This window comes from Diadema setosum, chromosome 19 (assembly GCF_964275005.1).
Source record: "Diadema setosum chromosome 19, eeDiaSeto1, whole genome shotgun sequence".
Taxonomy (NCBI): domain Eukaryota; kingdom Metazoa; phylum Echinodermata; class Echinoidea; order Diadematoida; family Diadematidae; genus Diadema; species Diadema setosum.
The window spans coordinates 15,815,912-15,833,845 of record NC_092703.1 but is presented as its reverse complement, the minus strand read 5'-3'; the positions used below and the strand labels follow the sequence as shown (position 1 = coordinate 15,833,845).

General features: G+C 39.6%; 2 protein-coding genes across 2 annotated transcripts in view; both read left to right on the top strand.

Moving 5' to 3' along the window:
* On the top strand, positions 1-12,748 carry LOC140242708 (3-oxoacyl-[acyl-carrier-protein] reductase FabG-like). The gene is made up of 9 exons (XM_072322468.1): positions 1-141; positions 2,843-2,982; positions 3,762-3,854; positions 4,556-4,697; positions 5,618-5,658; positions 6,421-6,490; positions 7,906-7,942; positions 9,912-9,975; positions 11,853-12,748. Exons 1-9 carry the CDS (start codon positions 105-107, stop codon positions 12,000-12,002), a joined length of 774 nt encoding a protein of 257 aa, XP_072178569.1. The 5' UTR covers positions 1-104; the 3' UTR covers positions 12,003-12,748.
* Positions 12,749-14,559: 1,811 nt separating this feature from the next.
* Positions 14,560-17,934, top strand: part of LOC140242709 (large ribosomal subunit protein eL24-like) — a 278,728-nt gene continuing 275,353 nt past the window's right edge. Inside the window, exon 1 of the mRNA XM_072322470.1 lies at positions 14,560-14,565. Within this exon, the coding sequence (XP_072178571.1) occupies positions 14,561-14,565 (5 nt within the window). The 5' untranslated portion in view covers position 14,560. The remainder of the gene's footprint in view (positions 14,566-17,934) is intronic.

Below are 17,934 nucleotides of genomic sequence, written 5' to 3'. Positions count from 1 at the left end.
ATTTGCTGTACTGTGTTCAAAGGTTTGTTAACTAGCGTTCGCAGTGGCTACAGATACACATGTAGTCTCATTCGAGCGTACAGGAGACCAGATAGGGAAGTGATATGGGGTCTTTCGATGGCAAGGTCGTGCTGATTACAGGTAAATTCCGGTGTATCACTTCTGCCCTTGTGTTGCGAATGTTGTAGAAATTTGTAAGATTGAATTGATGTCCATTGTGATACCTTCACAATTCTTCCTACACTTCCTTGTCTTGCGTGCTTGGTCTTCGAGAAAGAATGTCCATCCTCACACGAAACAGGTATAAGTAAGGAGCCGAGGTATCAAACACACTGCAAATAGGCAACTTAGTGCAACATGATGTCCCATATCTCCCTCTATTAGGGTCTACCCGAGGCAACTATAACCCGCAGAAAGTTTGTTTGAATGCAACAGATGGACGTAAGGGAGCCGATTGCTCTGTTTAAAAGTCGCATCATAAATAGACTTCGGCTTAAGGATTATTAGGAGATATCAAACCGTGTGAAAATCAGTGGTTTTCTGCATTGGCGTATGTCTTGCCTGTGGGCATTTCCGAATAAATTATTGTAATCAATGTGACGAAATTCAGATCTGTTCACATCATGTGCAGGCCGTCTGCGCGATCTTTTTTTGCTAATGTTTTATCTGTGGCCACCGAGAATGTAGACTGACGACGCCATTAGCCTGTTTTTGCTTCAGCACCGTCTGTACGCCGAGGGAGGTGGAATCCCTTGGTAAACCCACGAGAATGGAGCAATACGTGCAAGCACTGTTATGATCATGAAACATTGGAATCCAAACTCTCGGTGAACTCAAACCTTGAACCTTAGAGGGATGGTATATTTTTGGTTAAGATGGGGCTACAGGTTTCCAACTCTTTTTTTTTTCTTGTGAGATAATGAGAAACCGCTCATGAAATATGAAAGAGCATGTAAATCGAAGGATTCAAATTCTATCTGATGAAAATTGGTTTTGAAATGGCTGAGATATCCAAAACAAAGGGATCTTAATAAAAGGTGGCACCTGCCTTTTATCAGGATGTCTTTGTTTTCCTCTTTTTTTTTTTTTTGGACATCTCGGCCATTTCAAAATCAATTTTCATCAAATGAACTTTGAATTCATCTAAGAATTGTATGCCACTGCAGCATTTCATGAGTGGTTTCTTGGTACCTCGCAAAAAGTTAAAAGCTCAATTTTCATTTCAACCAATATACATCCCTTTTTAAAACAGATGATATAGTTTTGGTTAACCCAAAGGTGGATCCAACCTTTCATTAGGACCACTGTGTTTCCCTTCGTACTGGGATATCTCGGCCATTTCAAAATCGACTTTCATTAAATATTGACTTTGAATTTCTCTTAGCAGCTCTTAATTGTGAGTGGTTTCTAATTACGGCTTATTTCCCAAATATGACACCTGCATCCCCATCTCAATCAAACCTGGGCCCTGTTTCATAAAGCTGTTCGTAAAGTTACACACGACTTTACGAACGACTTAGATATGACAAACCAAGTGGGTTTCCTAATCATTGTTAATTTCAATAGCTAAAGTTGAAATTTGCAGATGATAATGATTATTCTTACATGTTAACACATGCTTTAAGTTTAAAGTGTATTTTGTCCCAATGAAGATAAAATATTGACATACAATCGCACTTTGTTAAAGCGAAAGGAAAAGCAAAAATGGGCACGTATATTGACACTTCATATTCCAGTCGTTCGTAGAGTCATGCGTAACTTTACGAACAGCTTTATGAAACAGGACCCAGAACAAATTAGGAGGAATAGTGGGAGGTAGCGGCATTGTCTCTTCGTATACTATTCACATAAATGGCATGGCTGCGACCTGCTTCAACAATGAAAATATTCGAAAATTTAATAATCGCATAACTTTCTTGCCTTTCAATTTAATAGAATGTAGCCCCAATATAACATTATAACGTAGTTTGAGTACATGCAGCGATAACGGCAAGGTAGAATACTTTGATGAAGTTTTAGGAAACTCAGACAGTCCGTTCAAGAGTCATGAAAGGTATGCATTTTAGAGTGCCGCCATGACTACAACATATAACGCCATGCGCGCATGGACAACGATATAAAGAAAGTATAAAGATAACTCAACATTATTATATTCACTTTTTAGCATTATGAAAAGGCGCTTTACATGCCTCTTTCAGAAAACAGGGAAATCATATTTCAGCTATAGGCCCTAGGGCCCGAATTCACGAAGGTGGTACAATCTTTGTCCAATCATTTTCGTCCACGAAATGACTGATTTCGTATAGGCCATGCGACTTTTGGTGTCCCATACAAAACTACGGTCTTTGTCCATGGTTTAAACCATGGACAAACATTGTACCACCTTCGTGAATTCGGGACTAGATGTCTGTTTCAACAGGAGAAAATGTGTGTTTTTGTTTAAATGAAATTTTGTGAAATTCTCTTGCTATTTTCTTTATATCATTGCCCACACGTGACGTCAATAACTGTTGTATTCTTCTAATTCAGCAATGTCGGAAGCAGAACTTCAAAATGAATAACTTGTAAGTTTTCGTCACACTTCACTGATGTATTTTAATATAATTATTGCCGCAATCACTCGTTCCATCGCTTTATGAATGTTCAGTTTAAATTAAACTTCCGTCATATTCTTGGTTTGATTCTGCGTTTTGTTTCATTGAACATGGATATTGAGTGCCATCGCACACACTCAAAGTGAAGTCTCGACAGTGCGGGCTACAGATTCAATCAAAGTACATTCAACACTTTCAACACTTGCTTTTAATAATCGAATACTGTAAGTAATCAATTTCATTTGCAGGTGCCAGTTCGGGAATCGGGGCTGTGACCGCCGTCCAGTTTGCCGAGGATGGGGCGAGCCTGGTCCTCGTCGGGAGGAACGAAGAGCGGCTGGGCAAGACTGCCCAGGAGTGCTTGAGCAAAGGCCTGTCGAAGGACAAAGTTCAGTATAGACGGAAAAAATTTTGATGTCTGTCTTGTCAATGTTTTAAGGACCCTGCATGTCTGTTCAAACGTACGGTCTCAGCAAAGTGTTGCTTAATAATTATTGGGCGTTATATTGGGGCAATACTTTTGTTAAAAGTCTATCAGGATGACATTCCTTTGATACACTCAACAAGCATGCGCAATAGTCCAAACAGAATGACACACCGCTTGCTGATCACGTTTATGAATTATAAACCACACTCCCTTCGTCGTGCGTGAACAGGTTGCTATATGGAAACCCACCCGGAGAAGATTTTTCCTGTATGTTAAAACGGTACACCTCGCTCTCTCCTGCGCTTGTATTGCCCGAGGAGAGGAATTCTGTCCTCCGGACGTTGTCCCGATGTTGTCGGGGTAAGGTCTGATAAAACAAGGTCTGAATTATGGCCTCTCACAACACAGCAGTGAATTAATTAGCCTCACACAAGACATCCAGGCTTGCTTACAGGAGCAGCAAGGAGCTTGAAGCTCCTTGGTAGCAGTCACATGTGATAAAAATGCCGTAAAATTATTTTTAGAATGAAACAGCAACAATACTTTCTGAGAGCGATATAGAGGGGGTATAAATGGAGTCCTGCTGTAATCATGAGAAATGTTAACGGAGCTACATGACAAATGAATCATGCCCTTGGTCCCACATGTGCATCTCCTTCTCGTTCAGAAATGTTCATGTTCATGAAGCTCTGGAGTGCCATTCCATAAAAAACTTTCACCTGGTAAACTGTACCCTGTAGGTTCTGACGATCAAGGCCGACATGGCCAAGGAAGAAGACGTTCAGCGTATCATGGATACCACCATCGAACACTTTGGGAGACTGGATGTTCTGGTGAGTATCAGTACGGTCGGAAGTAGCTACATTGCGACCCCATTGTAACGCGTAATCTAAAGAAACTATACAACCAAACCAAACGAACACCTTTGAAATCACCGAATGATTGTAAGACGGAACAAAAGAATCGAATCAATCCAAAGGGACTGAAGAAAATTCCTCCACTTTGCATAACTTTCCACTTTAATACACAATGGAATCAGAACATGTTTGTATTCATCCCGGGTAGAATTTGTGTTCGACTTGGCCAATATTTTGACGTAGTAAGAATAATAATAACAACAATAATAATGATGATGATGATAAAGGCCTTTTTTAGCCAGGGTAGCCTCTTCAGTGTTGCCACTGCACTACCAGAGGGCCCTGCATTATTACCCTATAAAACGTTGCCAGGTACCAATTTATACACCTAAGTCGAGAGGGACATCATGGGTAAAAACTTCTTGTCCAAGGACGCAAGCACTGGAAGGGAATCGAACTCGGGTCCTCCGATTGGAAGTCGAGAGTCTTTGATATCCACAATGCCACAGCGCCCCCATCAAATTCGACAGATTGACTGTAATTCACGTCCGATTGTGACGAAGCTGCTTCCATTCTGTTCAACAGTGAGACCCACTGTACTGATTTCATGTATAAACCAATTTGCAAACTCACGTGGAAATTCACTTCAATCACGTGACCCGACTGCTTGCGTCCAGGTGAATAATGCTGGCGTCGCCTATGTCACCCCGATTCTCGGTGAAAATTTGATGGAAAGATATGACTGGACGATGAACGTCAACGTGCGATCGGTTCTTCATCTCTCAAAGTTGGCGGTGCCACACCTCATAGCTACCAGAGGTACGTTGTACATAATTCACACATACCCTTTTTTTCTGGATATCTTTTAATTTCATTTTGATTTCACTCGTTTCTATGCATTCCACTTGAATGTTCAAATGTACCAAAAATCAACAACAACAACAAATAGATAAACGAAACGCATCCCCTGCCAAGGAGTACACTTTTCTATGTTCAGATGAACAGATGTGCAAAATTCAAGTATAAAATGTGATGCAGAATAACTGTCAATTAAAAAAAAATATTCGAGAATGAAATACTTTATAACCCCACACAAAAACAAAAATTGCTACCTCACGCACACAGACACACACATACCCACACACACGCCCGAACACACATACACACACACATGTTCCATCTATCAGTCAATAGAATGTCTCAGTTGGGGAAAACCCGTGGGATTGATTAAACGATGGGAGAAAATGATTGTATTGTCAGGTGTGTCTTTAATATTTGTTTCTTTGTATTTCCGATTGTTGCAATTGCAACGTTTTATTCTCGATTTATTTAGTCTCTACAAGGCTAGCATCAGTTTTTTGATTGAATTTTTAGGCCTGACAAAGGCAAACATCACGGCTTATTGAATACGGCGCACCATCTTCATGTCCTCCTTTCAGTTTGAGACAAGAACCATGCGGTTTGGTGTGTGTGTGTGTGTGCGTGTGTGTGTGTGTGTGTGTATCTGTGTTTGCGTAAGTAATTCTTTCGCTTGACGTTCTTGTAGTTCGTTTGACACATCACATCGGTTTGACTGTCTAAATTATTTAAAAGATGCATATCCATAATGCGACCCATTTGTCCCGTGGTGAACGATTCAATCCGGAGAATTCAATCGAATTCTGCATGATCCTGACCGATATAGAAAATCCGCCATGTTTAACCCATCTCTGACTTGATTTCTCTTCATAACCTTGCAGGCTCCATTGTAAATAACTCGAGCGTATGTGGCAAACGATCGGTGAGCAACTACAATCTCGTACTTGTTTTAAATGCTTCCCGCTTTTAACGGGATGATATAGAATTGGTTGAGGCAAGAATTCAGTTTTTAACCTTTTGCTATATACTTAAAAAAAGAAGCACTTTTTATTTAGACCAAACGGGCTTAACTTATGCCGCATAAGATGAAATTTATAGTAGACCAAGAGTTTAGCCGTAGTGATGTTAGACGAACTGGGAAGTAGACAATCTGATATTAGACCAAGTGGAAATAAACCGCGTTCCTACCTGAGTGACGCTCCACTGACATTGTGAAGGACATTGTATCATCACCAAGGCAAATATATAGCGTTTCGTAAAGTTGGTTTGTGTGTGCCTGTGTGTGTTTCTTATATTTCAGAAAATTACAGCTGTATAAGAATTTATTGCATAAATCTAATGGTAGGAATCCATTATCATAATAATCTAAGATATCTTTAATAATATGAAGAGTTTGCTTCCAAAAAGCTCTAAATCCATCTTTTTTTTTTTCAACGGATTTCACAGCGCCTTTTGAAAGCAAGCTCTACATGTATATATGACCAGGAGCAGACGTATAACCTTGTGTTTATGTCTGCTTTAGAAACGGATTTTAATCTGACATCACATCGCATCCTGGTTGCTGATGAAGAATGCGATGACTAACCTGTTTGGTGTCTTGATTCTACAATATACCATTCCCCGCCAGGATGAAGCGTTTTTATGCTATTTTAGGTTTTTATCATAAATCTGTCTGATAAAACAGGTACCATATCTGCTGGCGTACAACCTAAGCAAGAGCGCTCTTGACCACTTTACCAGAGTGACTGCCGTTGGTAAGTCAACTGGCAAATACAGCTGACATATAAAAATAATTATCTTCTTGTGTTTAAATAATCATATGGTGTGTAGGCCTATACAGTAATTATAACGTTAAAAAATAGACGTAGAAGAGGAAAATCGTATACATCATGATGATAATGCCCTACCAATAGATGCACTACCAATATGCGTAATTTACAGTCATTCCTGCATGCACAGATTTAAAAATATAAAAAAAATACAAACAAACAACCAAACCAAGCAACCAACCAACAAACAAACAAAACCTTGTATTGTCCTGTGCACTTGGAAATACAACGAAACATCAGTCTGGTTCACGATAATTATTTGCTGGTTTGTTGGTTGGTTGCTTGATTTGGTTGTTTGTTTGTATTTTTTTAAACTTACCATGTGCATTAACCTTGAGCAGATGATAACATAGGTTGAGAAAAATAGCAATGATACTAACAATGGGCCGAATACATAAAGCAAGCAATTGCTTGTAAGCAATTGCTTCAAGCAAAAGCACAAGCTTGTCTAGCAAAAGTCTTTTGCTAGTGCTTATACCTTTTGCTTGTCCCGCACAAGCAATTGCTTGCGTTTTCAACAAAAGCGACGTCACGCCTGTGCGAACACAAGAACAAAGGCGAGTGTGGCAGCATGCATTTGAAAGGGCATGTGTGTGCAGAAACATTTCCTGACATAGCAGAAGAGCTATGAAATGACACTTATAAATGCACACACAGACGCACACACACACACACAACTATACACACACTCGTATTACTGGCTGATTCCCATCACTGCTTACAATAGCCCGCATCTGCCAGATCGCACGTGGAGAGACGTCTCCTTGCTCTCCACCGAAGTGAGACATCCTACCTGTTTTTCATCAAATTTTGCGTGCTAACCACTGGACATTCCCGTTGTTGAAATGAAAAATTTCTTACTCTACTTAAGAGTAATTTCTTGTAGATTTATACCACTCCTTCACAATTGTCTTTCTTCCATGAATATGAAAATGATACTTAAAAGGGAACGTCCCAGATAAGCAAAAGCTCAAGCTCATTTACAGAGCTTGGAAAATCGTAAGCGATTGCTAGCAAGAACTAGCAGAAGGTATGTTTCATGCATACGTTTTTAAGCAAATGCTTGGTCTCTAAGCAATTGCTTGCGGACAGCAAGCAATTGCAAGCAATTGCTTGTACTTGCTAGCAAGAGCTTCTGCTCGCAAGCAATTACTTGTTTTTATGCATACGGATTCGAGTAAAAGGCTAGCACAAGCAATTGCTAGCGTTTATGCATCCGGCCCAATAACTTCTCCATTCATCATGTTAATAAGCATCATTCTCGTTGTCTTTGATATTCCGAATTATTATTTTTTTCTTTGTGAATTTTGTTTTTGTTTTGGGGGTCTTCTACTTTACAGAAATGGCTTCAAAAGGAGTTCGCGTTAACTCTGTGAAGTAAGTATAACATGACGCGCACGTCATTTTTAACGCATATATCTACAGACAAAGACACACAATATACATGTGTCTAATCTCATTTTATTCATCTGAAGAGATTTGCAAATATTTATTATGATTGATAATATACTATATATATTAGCATAATATCCTATGGCTGTTAAAAAAGAAAGTGTACATTTTTTGCTTGAGGTTCATATTTCTCATAGAATATTTAGCTAGAATTTAATGTATTATATACCATTTCAAAGGTAACATCATTGGTTACCTTCTAGTTCAAAAAGAAAAAAAAAAAGTCGTTTTAAGCATAGTGAACAACTTCGTTTTTCTCTTCCAAGGCGCAAAAATAAAAATTGCAAAAATGAACAAGTTGTCCTTCATACGTAAGTGCTCTTCCATTATAGCAATGAGAACAAAAGACAAATTTAACCCAATAAGAAACATGAATTAACTTGCAAAAAATGAACCTATGATCTCTATAATGTCTTTATATAGCCCCATTGATTTATAAAGACTTAATATAATGGAGGAGAATGAAGAATCCAAATTCAAAATAATGTTACGGAAGGAGCACTACTAACTAAAATGGTAGGACCTTGAACTGTTTATGAAAATTGGAATCAGTATTTTGCTCTTGATTTTTTTTTTCATAAATTCTGAAATTTTTGAATTAACAGAATGAAATAAAGACATTTTGTCTATTTAATCACCTCTTGGGCTTTACTCCCTATGTCATTTCAAGTTGCAGTTGAGAGAAAAATTTGTATTTCCCACTTTAGTTTCCCCCTTTGTTTTTGTTTGAGGCTTTCAAGAGAAATAAGAGAATGAAAACATATCACATTTTTGTTATTTCATTCATTAAATTCGTCGTTTGTTATCACTGTTTTCTTGAAGGCCATTTGCAAATGAATGACAATATGTCAATTTTTACTTTTGTGACTTGGCTGACAAAAACGAATGTGCTCCCTCATGCTTAAATTGGCCGCTGGTATTGACCTTCCTCGTTGATAGCTTGCTAAATAATTCCCTCTTACATAGTATATAATTCATTCATTCTTCTTATCAAATTCTTCTGTGAAAGATATGAACGAAAAATATGTTCACTTTCTTATTTTTCTGAAAGTTTGATACATTGCTTTGAATAAACTTCCGAGCGCTGCTTAAGTATAATGGAGAAATCATAAAGTCAAGTGATGATTAAGGCATCCATAATTATAGTGTAAACATGGAAAGTGAAAGACATGCTGAATGCCTGTACAGTGAGGTTTGTTCTGACGTTTTGTTATTGAACAGAGGTAGGTAAAATTGATTTAGTTCAATTTCAATAACTCGATGACAAAGTAATAAGAGAATATATCTTTTACTACATAATCAAAAGCCATGCAAATATATCTAACATCTTCAATTATAATCTCTACTGCATGATTATCAATGTTTAAGTTAACAATTCATCTCAACTTATAATTATCAAATACTATCGAGGAAAACTGTGGTAATGATTACACATGACATTGTTAAATGCTTCACAGTCACTCTGCAGGAAAAATATGTATGGTGTATTATAATATCCATTCTCCTCTATCTGTTTTTGATTGTCAATAATTTTATTTACGGTAAGCTCCCCTTATAGAATTTTATAATCCCGATTTGCAAATGAAGTGACGTCGCCGAATAAATTCAGAGCAAATATAATAAAATGAAAACAAAACTCTGAGCGGGAAACCTCAAAAAGTACAAATAATTAGCAATGACTTTTAGTCTCCCTGGAGTCTCCTAACTTCATATTCCCCACCACTGTGGAACCGTTTTTTTTTTTCCCTCATCATTTTTATATCACATCCAATCCTGTTAAAGCGTGAATGGAATTAAGATAGCCCATGCAACGCACTGTATTGATTTGACCATTTTTATGTATTTTTATTTATTTTACAACAATCACCTTTACTGGATAATGTTTTGTCTGCAGCCCTGGCAGCATAGTAACACCAATACATGCCAACTTTGGAACGGACGAGGACCAAGTTAGAGAGGTCAGTATTTAGACACCATGATGAAACATTCATACAACGATTACTTAAAGGGGTACTGCGATGAGCTAGGATAGCAAGAGTGACGTCACACATAAAGAAGGGTGAAAGTTACATGAACGTTGGGCGAAAACTATCCGTTGCAATCACGTATGCACACTAGAATGACAGGATCGTATCAAAGCTTCATATTCTTTTCCATTTCTCATTCTTGAGCACAATTTTTTTTTTCAAAAGTAGTCTTATCAGTATTTCAACAATTCCCATCCTCCCCACCAAGGAAAAACAAAAGCAAACACAACTAATTATGCTCGTGAATATTTGGAGCAGTGCTTTTGGAAAGGAAGTACCCTTTTGTTTTCTTCCCCTTCTCCTCCCTCTCCTTCTGTATGAAAAAAAAAAAGATAAAAGTAATGAATCGACGAGAGACCATGCACAGATGAGTGCCGCCTTCATCATTTTTTTTTTGTCATTTCATCTCGTATACATTTTGATTGTTTGATTGTGATATCACTGTTTCGAGAAAGTATTTGAACCTTTTGAATGACCATTTTGTGATATCATAAAAGCAATCCCTGTTCTGATGGTTTAATTCCATTCTATCTATCGAAATCAGCCTCAACTTGGAGTGGAGTTTTACTTTTAAGTCCGTTCATTAGGAGGAAATACTACCACCACATTGTACAAATGTATATTCATTCAGGATGTACGTCATGGACGACGACAGATCATCGAAAATCTCATAAATTCGAAAAAAAAAAATCAGAACAAATGATATGCAAAGGTCATCTATCGTGACCTGTGATCATGACCTCGTCGTGATCGTTTTGATCACGCGACTGCAATGTCTCGTGGGAAATGATATACATTTGCTACCATAGGTCCTATTGCCCCAAATTTTAACATTCCGAGACAGATTAAATGAAAGATCTTAATGTAACGACGGCCCTTACTTTGAGGCTGCATAAATGGCACTATGATGTATAAGATGAAGCCATATGTCTTATTTCCATGTCAGAAACATCTTGATGAAAGGTTATTCGTAACAAAAAAAAAAGCAACAAAATATTATCTTTTAAATGATGAAAATTAAATGAAGCCATTCTTTGGTAGTTGAATTGAATTGAATTAGATATCATATAACATTACATACACACACACACATACACACACATACACACACACACAAAACAGTTCACAAAAGTAAATATCTTGAATTAGATTTTAGTTCTCACAATGGCCTGCGTCTATGCATATATATTAAAATCAAAATTATTAACTGCAAAGTTATTCAAATCTAAGTTTATTGTCTAAGAACCGAATGCATTCCAAAACTGAAAGGGGATAAGATTATGGAACTCGAGCATCACTCGTCTACTGTGTTATGCCATTCCAGTCAATGGGAGGGTTAACCCGTTAAGACCGTCCCATCCATACCACTGATGGTTCTGGTGCACGTTACGAACCCGACACCCACGAGTCATACATCCTACAAGTCATATAGCCCACGAGCTCAACGTTCATTACATCCTGGAATTTAATGAAAACTTACAGTGTAGTGTTGGTCTCGTGGGCCTTTTTTGCCCAGTGTCGAACTCATGGACCTTGTTTGCCTCATTTCGGACTATCTCATAGATCTTATTTTGCCCGGTGTCGAGCTCATGGGCTGTATGACTCATGAACCTTTGTCAGTGTCGAGATCGTGGGCCTTATGACTCGTGGGTGTCGGGATTTGGGGCTGACTCCGATGTTTCGGTCATTCCCGGGGAAAAGGCTCCAACAAAGTTGCAGTCTCCTCCCCTTCGCCGCCCCCCCCCCCCCCCCCCCCCCCCCAGGTGAATAAATCCATATAATAGTTCATCTTGTCCTTATGTCCGCAGTCAGCAGCCAAGACCTATCCCCTCGGGCGAGCAGGCGAGTCTGAGGAGGTAGCGTCCGTTATCAAGTTCCTGGCCTCCGACGCAGCATCCTTCATAACGGGGGAAACCATTTCTGTCGACGGAGGCAGATGCGCTATTGGCGTTATTTAAAGGGATGCATGGGACGGTTGTAGTTGAGATGGCGTTTGAGGTTTCTAACGTCTTTTGATTTTGATTTTGTAAGATAATAAGAAACCTCGTGTGAAATATAAAAGAGCATGTAATTCTAAGAGGATTTCAAAGTTTATTTGATGAAAATAGGATTTGAAATGGCGAAAATAGGATTTGAAATGGCGGAGATAACAACTTTTATTTGGATCTCTTTATTTTACTTTGTTTTTGGATATCTCAGCCATTTCAAAATCGATTTACATCAAATAAACATTGAACTCCTCTTAGAATTGTATGCTTTTTAACATGTCATAAAGTGGTTTTTCAGTATCTTCCAAAAAAGTTAAAAGCTGAATTTTCACATCAACCGATACTATACCACCCCTTCAAAGTACATTATGTTACAGAGTATACTTGGTACGTGTACATGTATATGACAAGTCTACATGATGCCCCCCACCCCCGCCATATATATCCTTATTACCACAGCTATTAAGATATTAAAGACACATTTGTTACGGGAAAAAATCGTTAATTAAGTTTTTAGTATTCATTTCAGGGTCGCATGACCCTGCTGTGTCGAAGGTTCACAAATAGTTGAACACAACTGTGTTATATTCATAGATTGAAGGAGGGAGGACGTGAAAGAGATATTCCTTTTGACAAGAACAGACTATGAAGAAAATGAATACTTCCTGATACTCCAAACTACATGCTTTTGTTCATAGACTGAATGTGTATGTGGGTGTTTGTGTGTGTGTGTGTGTGTGTTTGTGTGTTTGTGTGTAGGCTGTTTTAGTAGATTCGCACACACGCAAGAAACCAGTAAATAAAGACAAACACTTCCCACCCCCTACAGACACACACACACACACACACAGAATAAGAGAAGGAAAAGGTTGGAGTTTTGGTCGCAAGCGTGACCTACATAGAAAACCAATCATTTCAAATTGGCCATTACGGCAATCAACCTGATGCATGCAACTATGGTGTTGGAAGCAGGCTGATACTTTGTATTAAGTATGGAATATTTAAATTGTACGGCAATATACAAATAATTTAATAAACTCCTGCTCCATTGACGTAAATCATAGGCAAAGAAAAAGTGCCATAACCTTATGAGGTATCATTTAATGTCGATATTACTTTTCTTAATACGTTTTTGTCATCGAGCTCAACCTCGTGACGAATCTGTTCCTCGTATTTTCTTAATGACAGAAAATGACAAATCAGTACTGTATGTATCCTGTCCGTCTCGATGTCGTGTAACATTAACCCATTGCATACAGTGATAACCCCTTCCTTCATTAGCTTGGTTTCTTATATTTTATATCGTGTATTTTTAGAAGAAAAAAAATGCCTGTGTCACTTGTATGCCAGATCGGTCAAGCCTTATTGGCACTCTTTGAGAATGCAATGAAAAAAAAAAATAAAAACAAACAAACTATATTTTCCAGCTTGACTTGACTTTGATGTAATCTTGAGAAAAGTACCGAAAAACCACTCTGATATTTCTTTACCGTAAAAGTGTTGTAAACGTGCATTATTGTCATGGTTATTGAGGAAAAAAAAAAGAATGCATAATACTTACATCACTTGCTGCCCGGTCATCCAAGCTTCAGACGATCTATAAGAATGGTAAGAATAGACTTTATTCATGTTTCATTTGACTGGTATAATCTTTAGAAAAAGGATATGAAAATATCAACTTGTGGTAGTTAAATACATAGTGTTTAACCCATATTCGGTAATCGTACGGAATCATATAGTATATCCCGGTAATACAAAATACACTGTATTTTTTTTTCATGAGGATGAAGTTCACTTTTATATAAGTACGTGGTGCCTACTCTTGCACCGTGTAATTCATCGCTGACAGTGCTGCTGAATGAATAAAGCAATTATCAATCCCATTGTCCTCTTCTTATTTTGAACTTTTGTATGTTCAGTGTAAGATTTGTCTGCATTTACTTAGCATATTCAAACAGAAGTTTTAGTTTTACGAGCAACTCGGTGAATAAAAACATGATGATATAAATGGATACGTTCGTTTAAAGTGCAGTGACACAAACGACCAGTTTCGAGGAATTGTAAAGAAAGTGCACTGACTCGTACGGGCACAAGTGCGGGTGAATCAATCAACATACATTTTTTTTTTTTTTTTTTTTGCTAAGATAACCAATCACAGAAATCTTTATACATATATATATATATATATATATATATATATATATATATACATATATACATATATATGATATGTGTATCGGAGAAATATCATTTTCGTTTATTTTAAACAACAACCAAGGCGTTAACCTATGGATTTATTTGAATGGTCTAAATTTAGATAGGATAACAGAAATATATTATTGCAACGTGTTGTTGACAGCTTTAGTCATTGTTCCGATTTGTTTTTGCCTACTGCCGAAATTACGTCGACAACATTTAGCTGCATTTCTATATTAACACCTTCAAAATGATCTACTGCTTCAGTATGGATGGGCCTACTCGTACATGTACTACAAGATCATGTATTTTCCCACGATCCAAGATCCAAGATGAACTTGATTGTATTTTCACTGTTTCAGTTGATGTTTTTAAAAGTAAACTCTCTTCATTAAAGCAGCACAAAACAAAAAGCACTTAAACAAAAAGAACTAGCAACCCATAGATAAACGGATCAAAGGTGCTGTAGTTAGTAGCCATGCATGTTTATGTATTCACACATTTCGTATTAATGTTTTAAATATCCTGTGAGCATTCCGGTGCCTGCCTGTGCCTGTATGTTCGTGCGTGTATAGGGCTATAGTTGAAGTTTAGTATATCCATGGGGAGCTCACCTCCCTGGTATATCCGTGCAATAAATGAGGTTCCCTAGTCCCTACCAGGGAGGTGAGAGGCTTCACCTCCCTGTCCCTACACCTCTCTCTCTCTCTCTCTCTCTCTCTCTCTCTGTCCCTCTGTAAATCATCTCTCCCCCTCCCTCACTCTCTCTTTCCCCATTTCTATAACATTCCTGTTCAACCAAATTCCCAGAGGCGATAGGTTAATTATTACTCCATACGATCAACCCTATTTCTTGAGTTGTCCAGATATCCGCCAGCATCTTCAACCCAGACTTGGTACTAGTACTCTATAGAGTATACCACTGGCGACTTCATAAGCATCTACATTGGTTTATACAGGCAATACTGCTGCTTGTAACAGGACGCTGTTCACAGTCGTCGTGAAGACGTTGAACATGAAAAGGCATTGATTTACACGATGTAGACCGTTTGAACCCGTTCAGGGTCAGGGGTCACTTTTAGTATTTGTTTGTTCCCTTGCTCGTCCGCAGGCGTCTGCACTCATTGCCAAGATCGCAGACATGGGGACGTTTTTGACAGAGGGTTGTATTAATTACAGGTAAAATTTGCAATATGCTGTCGTATTTGCTGTTGTTTACTCTAAAAGATTTAAATGATCTGTTTACTTTTTATCATTATACCGCTTAAATCATAGGATTGCAAAGGCAATCGAAATACATGCTTCCTATAGACGAATATCACAAGGTGACATACACATTGTAGCCTATAATGACATTATGAATTATCGGCAACAGTAAAATATTTATCATAAATGCTGGAAACAAATACCATTGAATCTGAAGCTGAACCTCAACATATTTAATCCATGCGAACGCTACTCTTGCAATATTGCAACTGAGCTGAGTAATCATTGCAAAAATTAATTAAAATGCAAATTTCAACCACGAATTTCCCATACAGCGCAGAAAACGCAAGGAACCAAACCGCCAACGTCGTTTGGCGTGCATCTCAGATTTCGATTAATTCAAGTTGTCGGGAGATGGTTTGCACTGTTCAAAATGTCATAAATTTATCATAGATCACGTAAAAAGATTCCGCAATAGTGTCTTTATTCACTATAAACACATCCTCAAAGACAGGAAGGGAAGACATACGAAGAAGGATACAGAGGAGATGGAGGAGGAGGAGGAGGAGGAGGAGGAGGAGATGGAGGAGGAAGTGGAGGAAGAGGAGATGGACTCGGAGGAGGAGATGGAGGAGGAGGAGGAGGAGGAGGAGATGGAGGAGGAAGAGGAGATGGAGGAGGAGGAGATGGAGGAGGAGGTGGAGGAGGAGGTGAAGGAGGAGGAAGAGGAGGAGGAGGAGGAGGTGGAGGAGGAGAGGAGGAGGTGGAGGAGGAGGAGGAGGAGGAGGAGGTGGAGGAGGAGGAGGTGGAGGAGGAGGAGATGGAGGAGGAGGAGGAGGAGGAGGTGGAGGAGGAGGAGATGGAGAAGGAGGTGGAGGAGGAGGAGGAGATGGAGGAGGAGGTGGAGGAGGAGGAGGAGGAAAAGATGGAGGAGGAGGTGGAGGAGGAGGTGGAGGAGGAGGAGGAGGAGGTGGAGGAGGAGGAGGAGGAATAGATGGAGGAGGAGGTGGAGGAGGAGGAGATGGAGAAGGAGGTGGAGGAGGAGGAGGAGGAATAGATGGAGGAGGAGGTGGAGGAGGAGGAGATGGAGAAGGAGGTGGAGGAGGAGGAGGAGGAGGAAAAGATGGAGGAGGAGGTGGAGGAGGAGGTGGAGGAGGAGGAGGAGGAATAGATGGAGGAGGAGGTGGAGGAGGAGGAGGAGGAGGTGGAGGAGGAGGAGGAGGAGGAGGTGGAGGAGGAGGAGATGGAGAAGGAGGTGGAGGAGGAGGAGGAGGAAAAGATGGAGGAGGAGGTGGAGGAGGAGGAGGAGGAATAGATGGAGGAGGAGGTGGAGGAGGAGGAGATGGAGAAGGAGGTGGAGGAGGAGGAGGAGGAGGAAAAGATGGAGGAGGAGGTGGAGGAGGAGGTAGAGGAGGAGGAGGAGGAGGTGGAGGAGGAGGAGGAGGAGGAGGTGGAGGAGGAGGAGATGGAGAAGGAGGTGGAGGAGGAGGAGGAGGAGATGGAGGAGGAGGGGGAGATGGAGGAGGAGGTGGAGGAGGAGGTGGAGGAGGAGATGGAGGGAGGAGATGGAGGAGGAGGAGGAGGAGGAGGAGGAGGGGAGGAGGAGGAGGAGGAGGAGGGGGTGGAGGAGGAGGAGATGGAGAGGAGGTGGAGGAGGAGATGGAGGAGGAGGGTGGAGGAGGAGATGGAGGAGGAGGTGGAGGAGGAGGAGGAGGAGGAGGAGATGGAGGAGGAGGTGGAGGAGGATGGAAGGAGATGGAGGAGGAGGAGAGGGAGGAGGATGGAGGAGGAGAGATGTAGGAGGAGGAGGAGGAGATGGAGGAGGAGGAGAAGCAAAACAAAAAGAAACCGAAACTTGAAAAAGAATTGATGAACAGGAAAATGGAAAAGGATAAAAGGGGAAGATACGGAAATGTCCACAGAAAAGAATATGAATAAGATGCACAACTCAGAATTAATGAGGAAAGTGATTGGAAGCCGTCCCAATTACTGTATGAAAAGAAAAATTGAGAGAATTACAGACAGAAAGATAGGCAGATGAATACATCTATATTTTGGATCCAAAATTTATCCTCTATAGTGATTGGTTGAAAGAGCTTCAGGTGATGATAGGTATCAAAATTCAGCTATGTCAGAATGTTGGCATGTTTGACACACTATGAAGTGCTATTTGCAAAATTACGTCACTTCTATGACGACATTTTGCAGATAGTAGGCCTATACTATTAAAAAAATGATGTCACAAAGCAATTCTGAAATTGTGCGCAGCTTTGTACCGTCACTCTGTGAAATGTAACAGTTTCTAACCAAACAAATATACATGTATTGTGACGCCACAAAGCAATTTTGACATTGCGCCCTGCTTCGTACCGTCACTCTGTGAAATGTTACAATTTCTAACAAACAATATTAAATTGTAACGGGTCTAGGGCAATTATCCCCTGGGCAATTACTTTCAACTTTCAACTTTCAACTTTATTTTCACCTCCATCAAAATGAA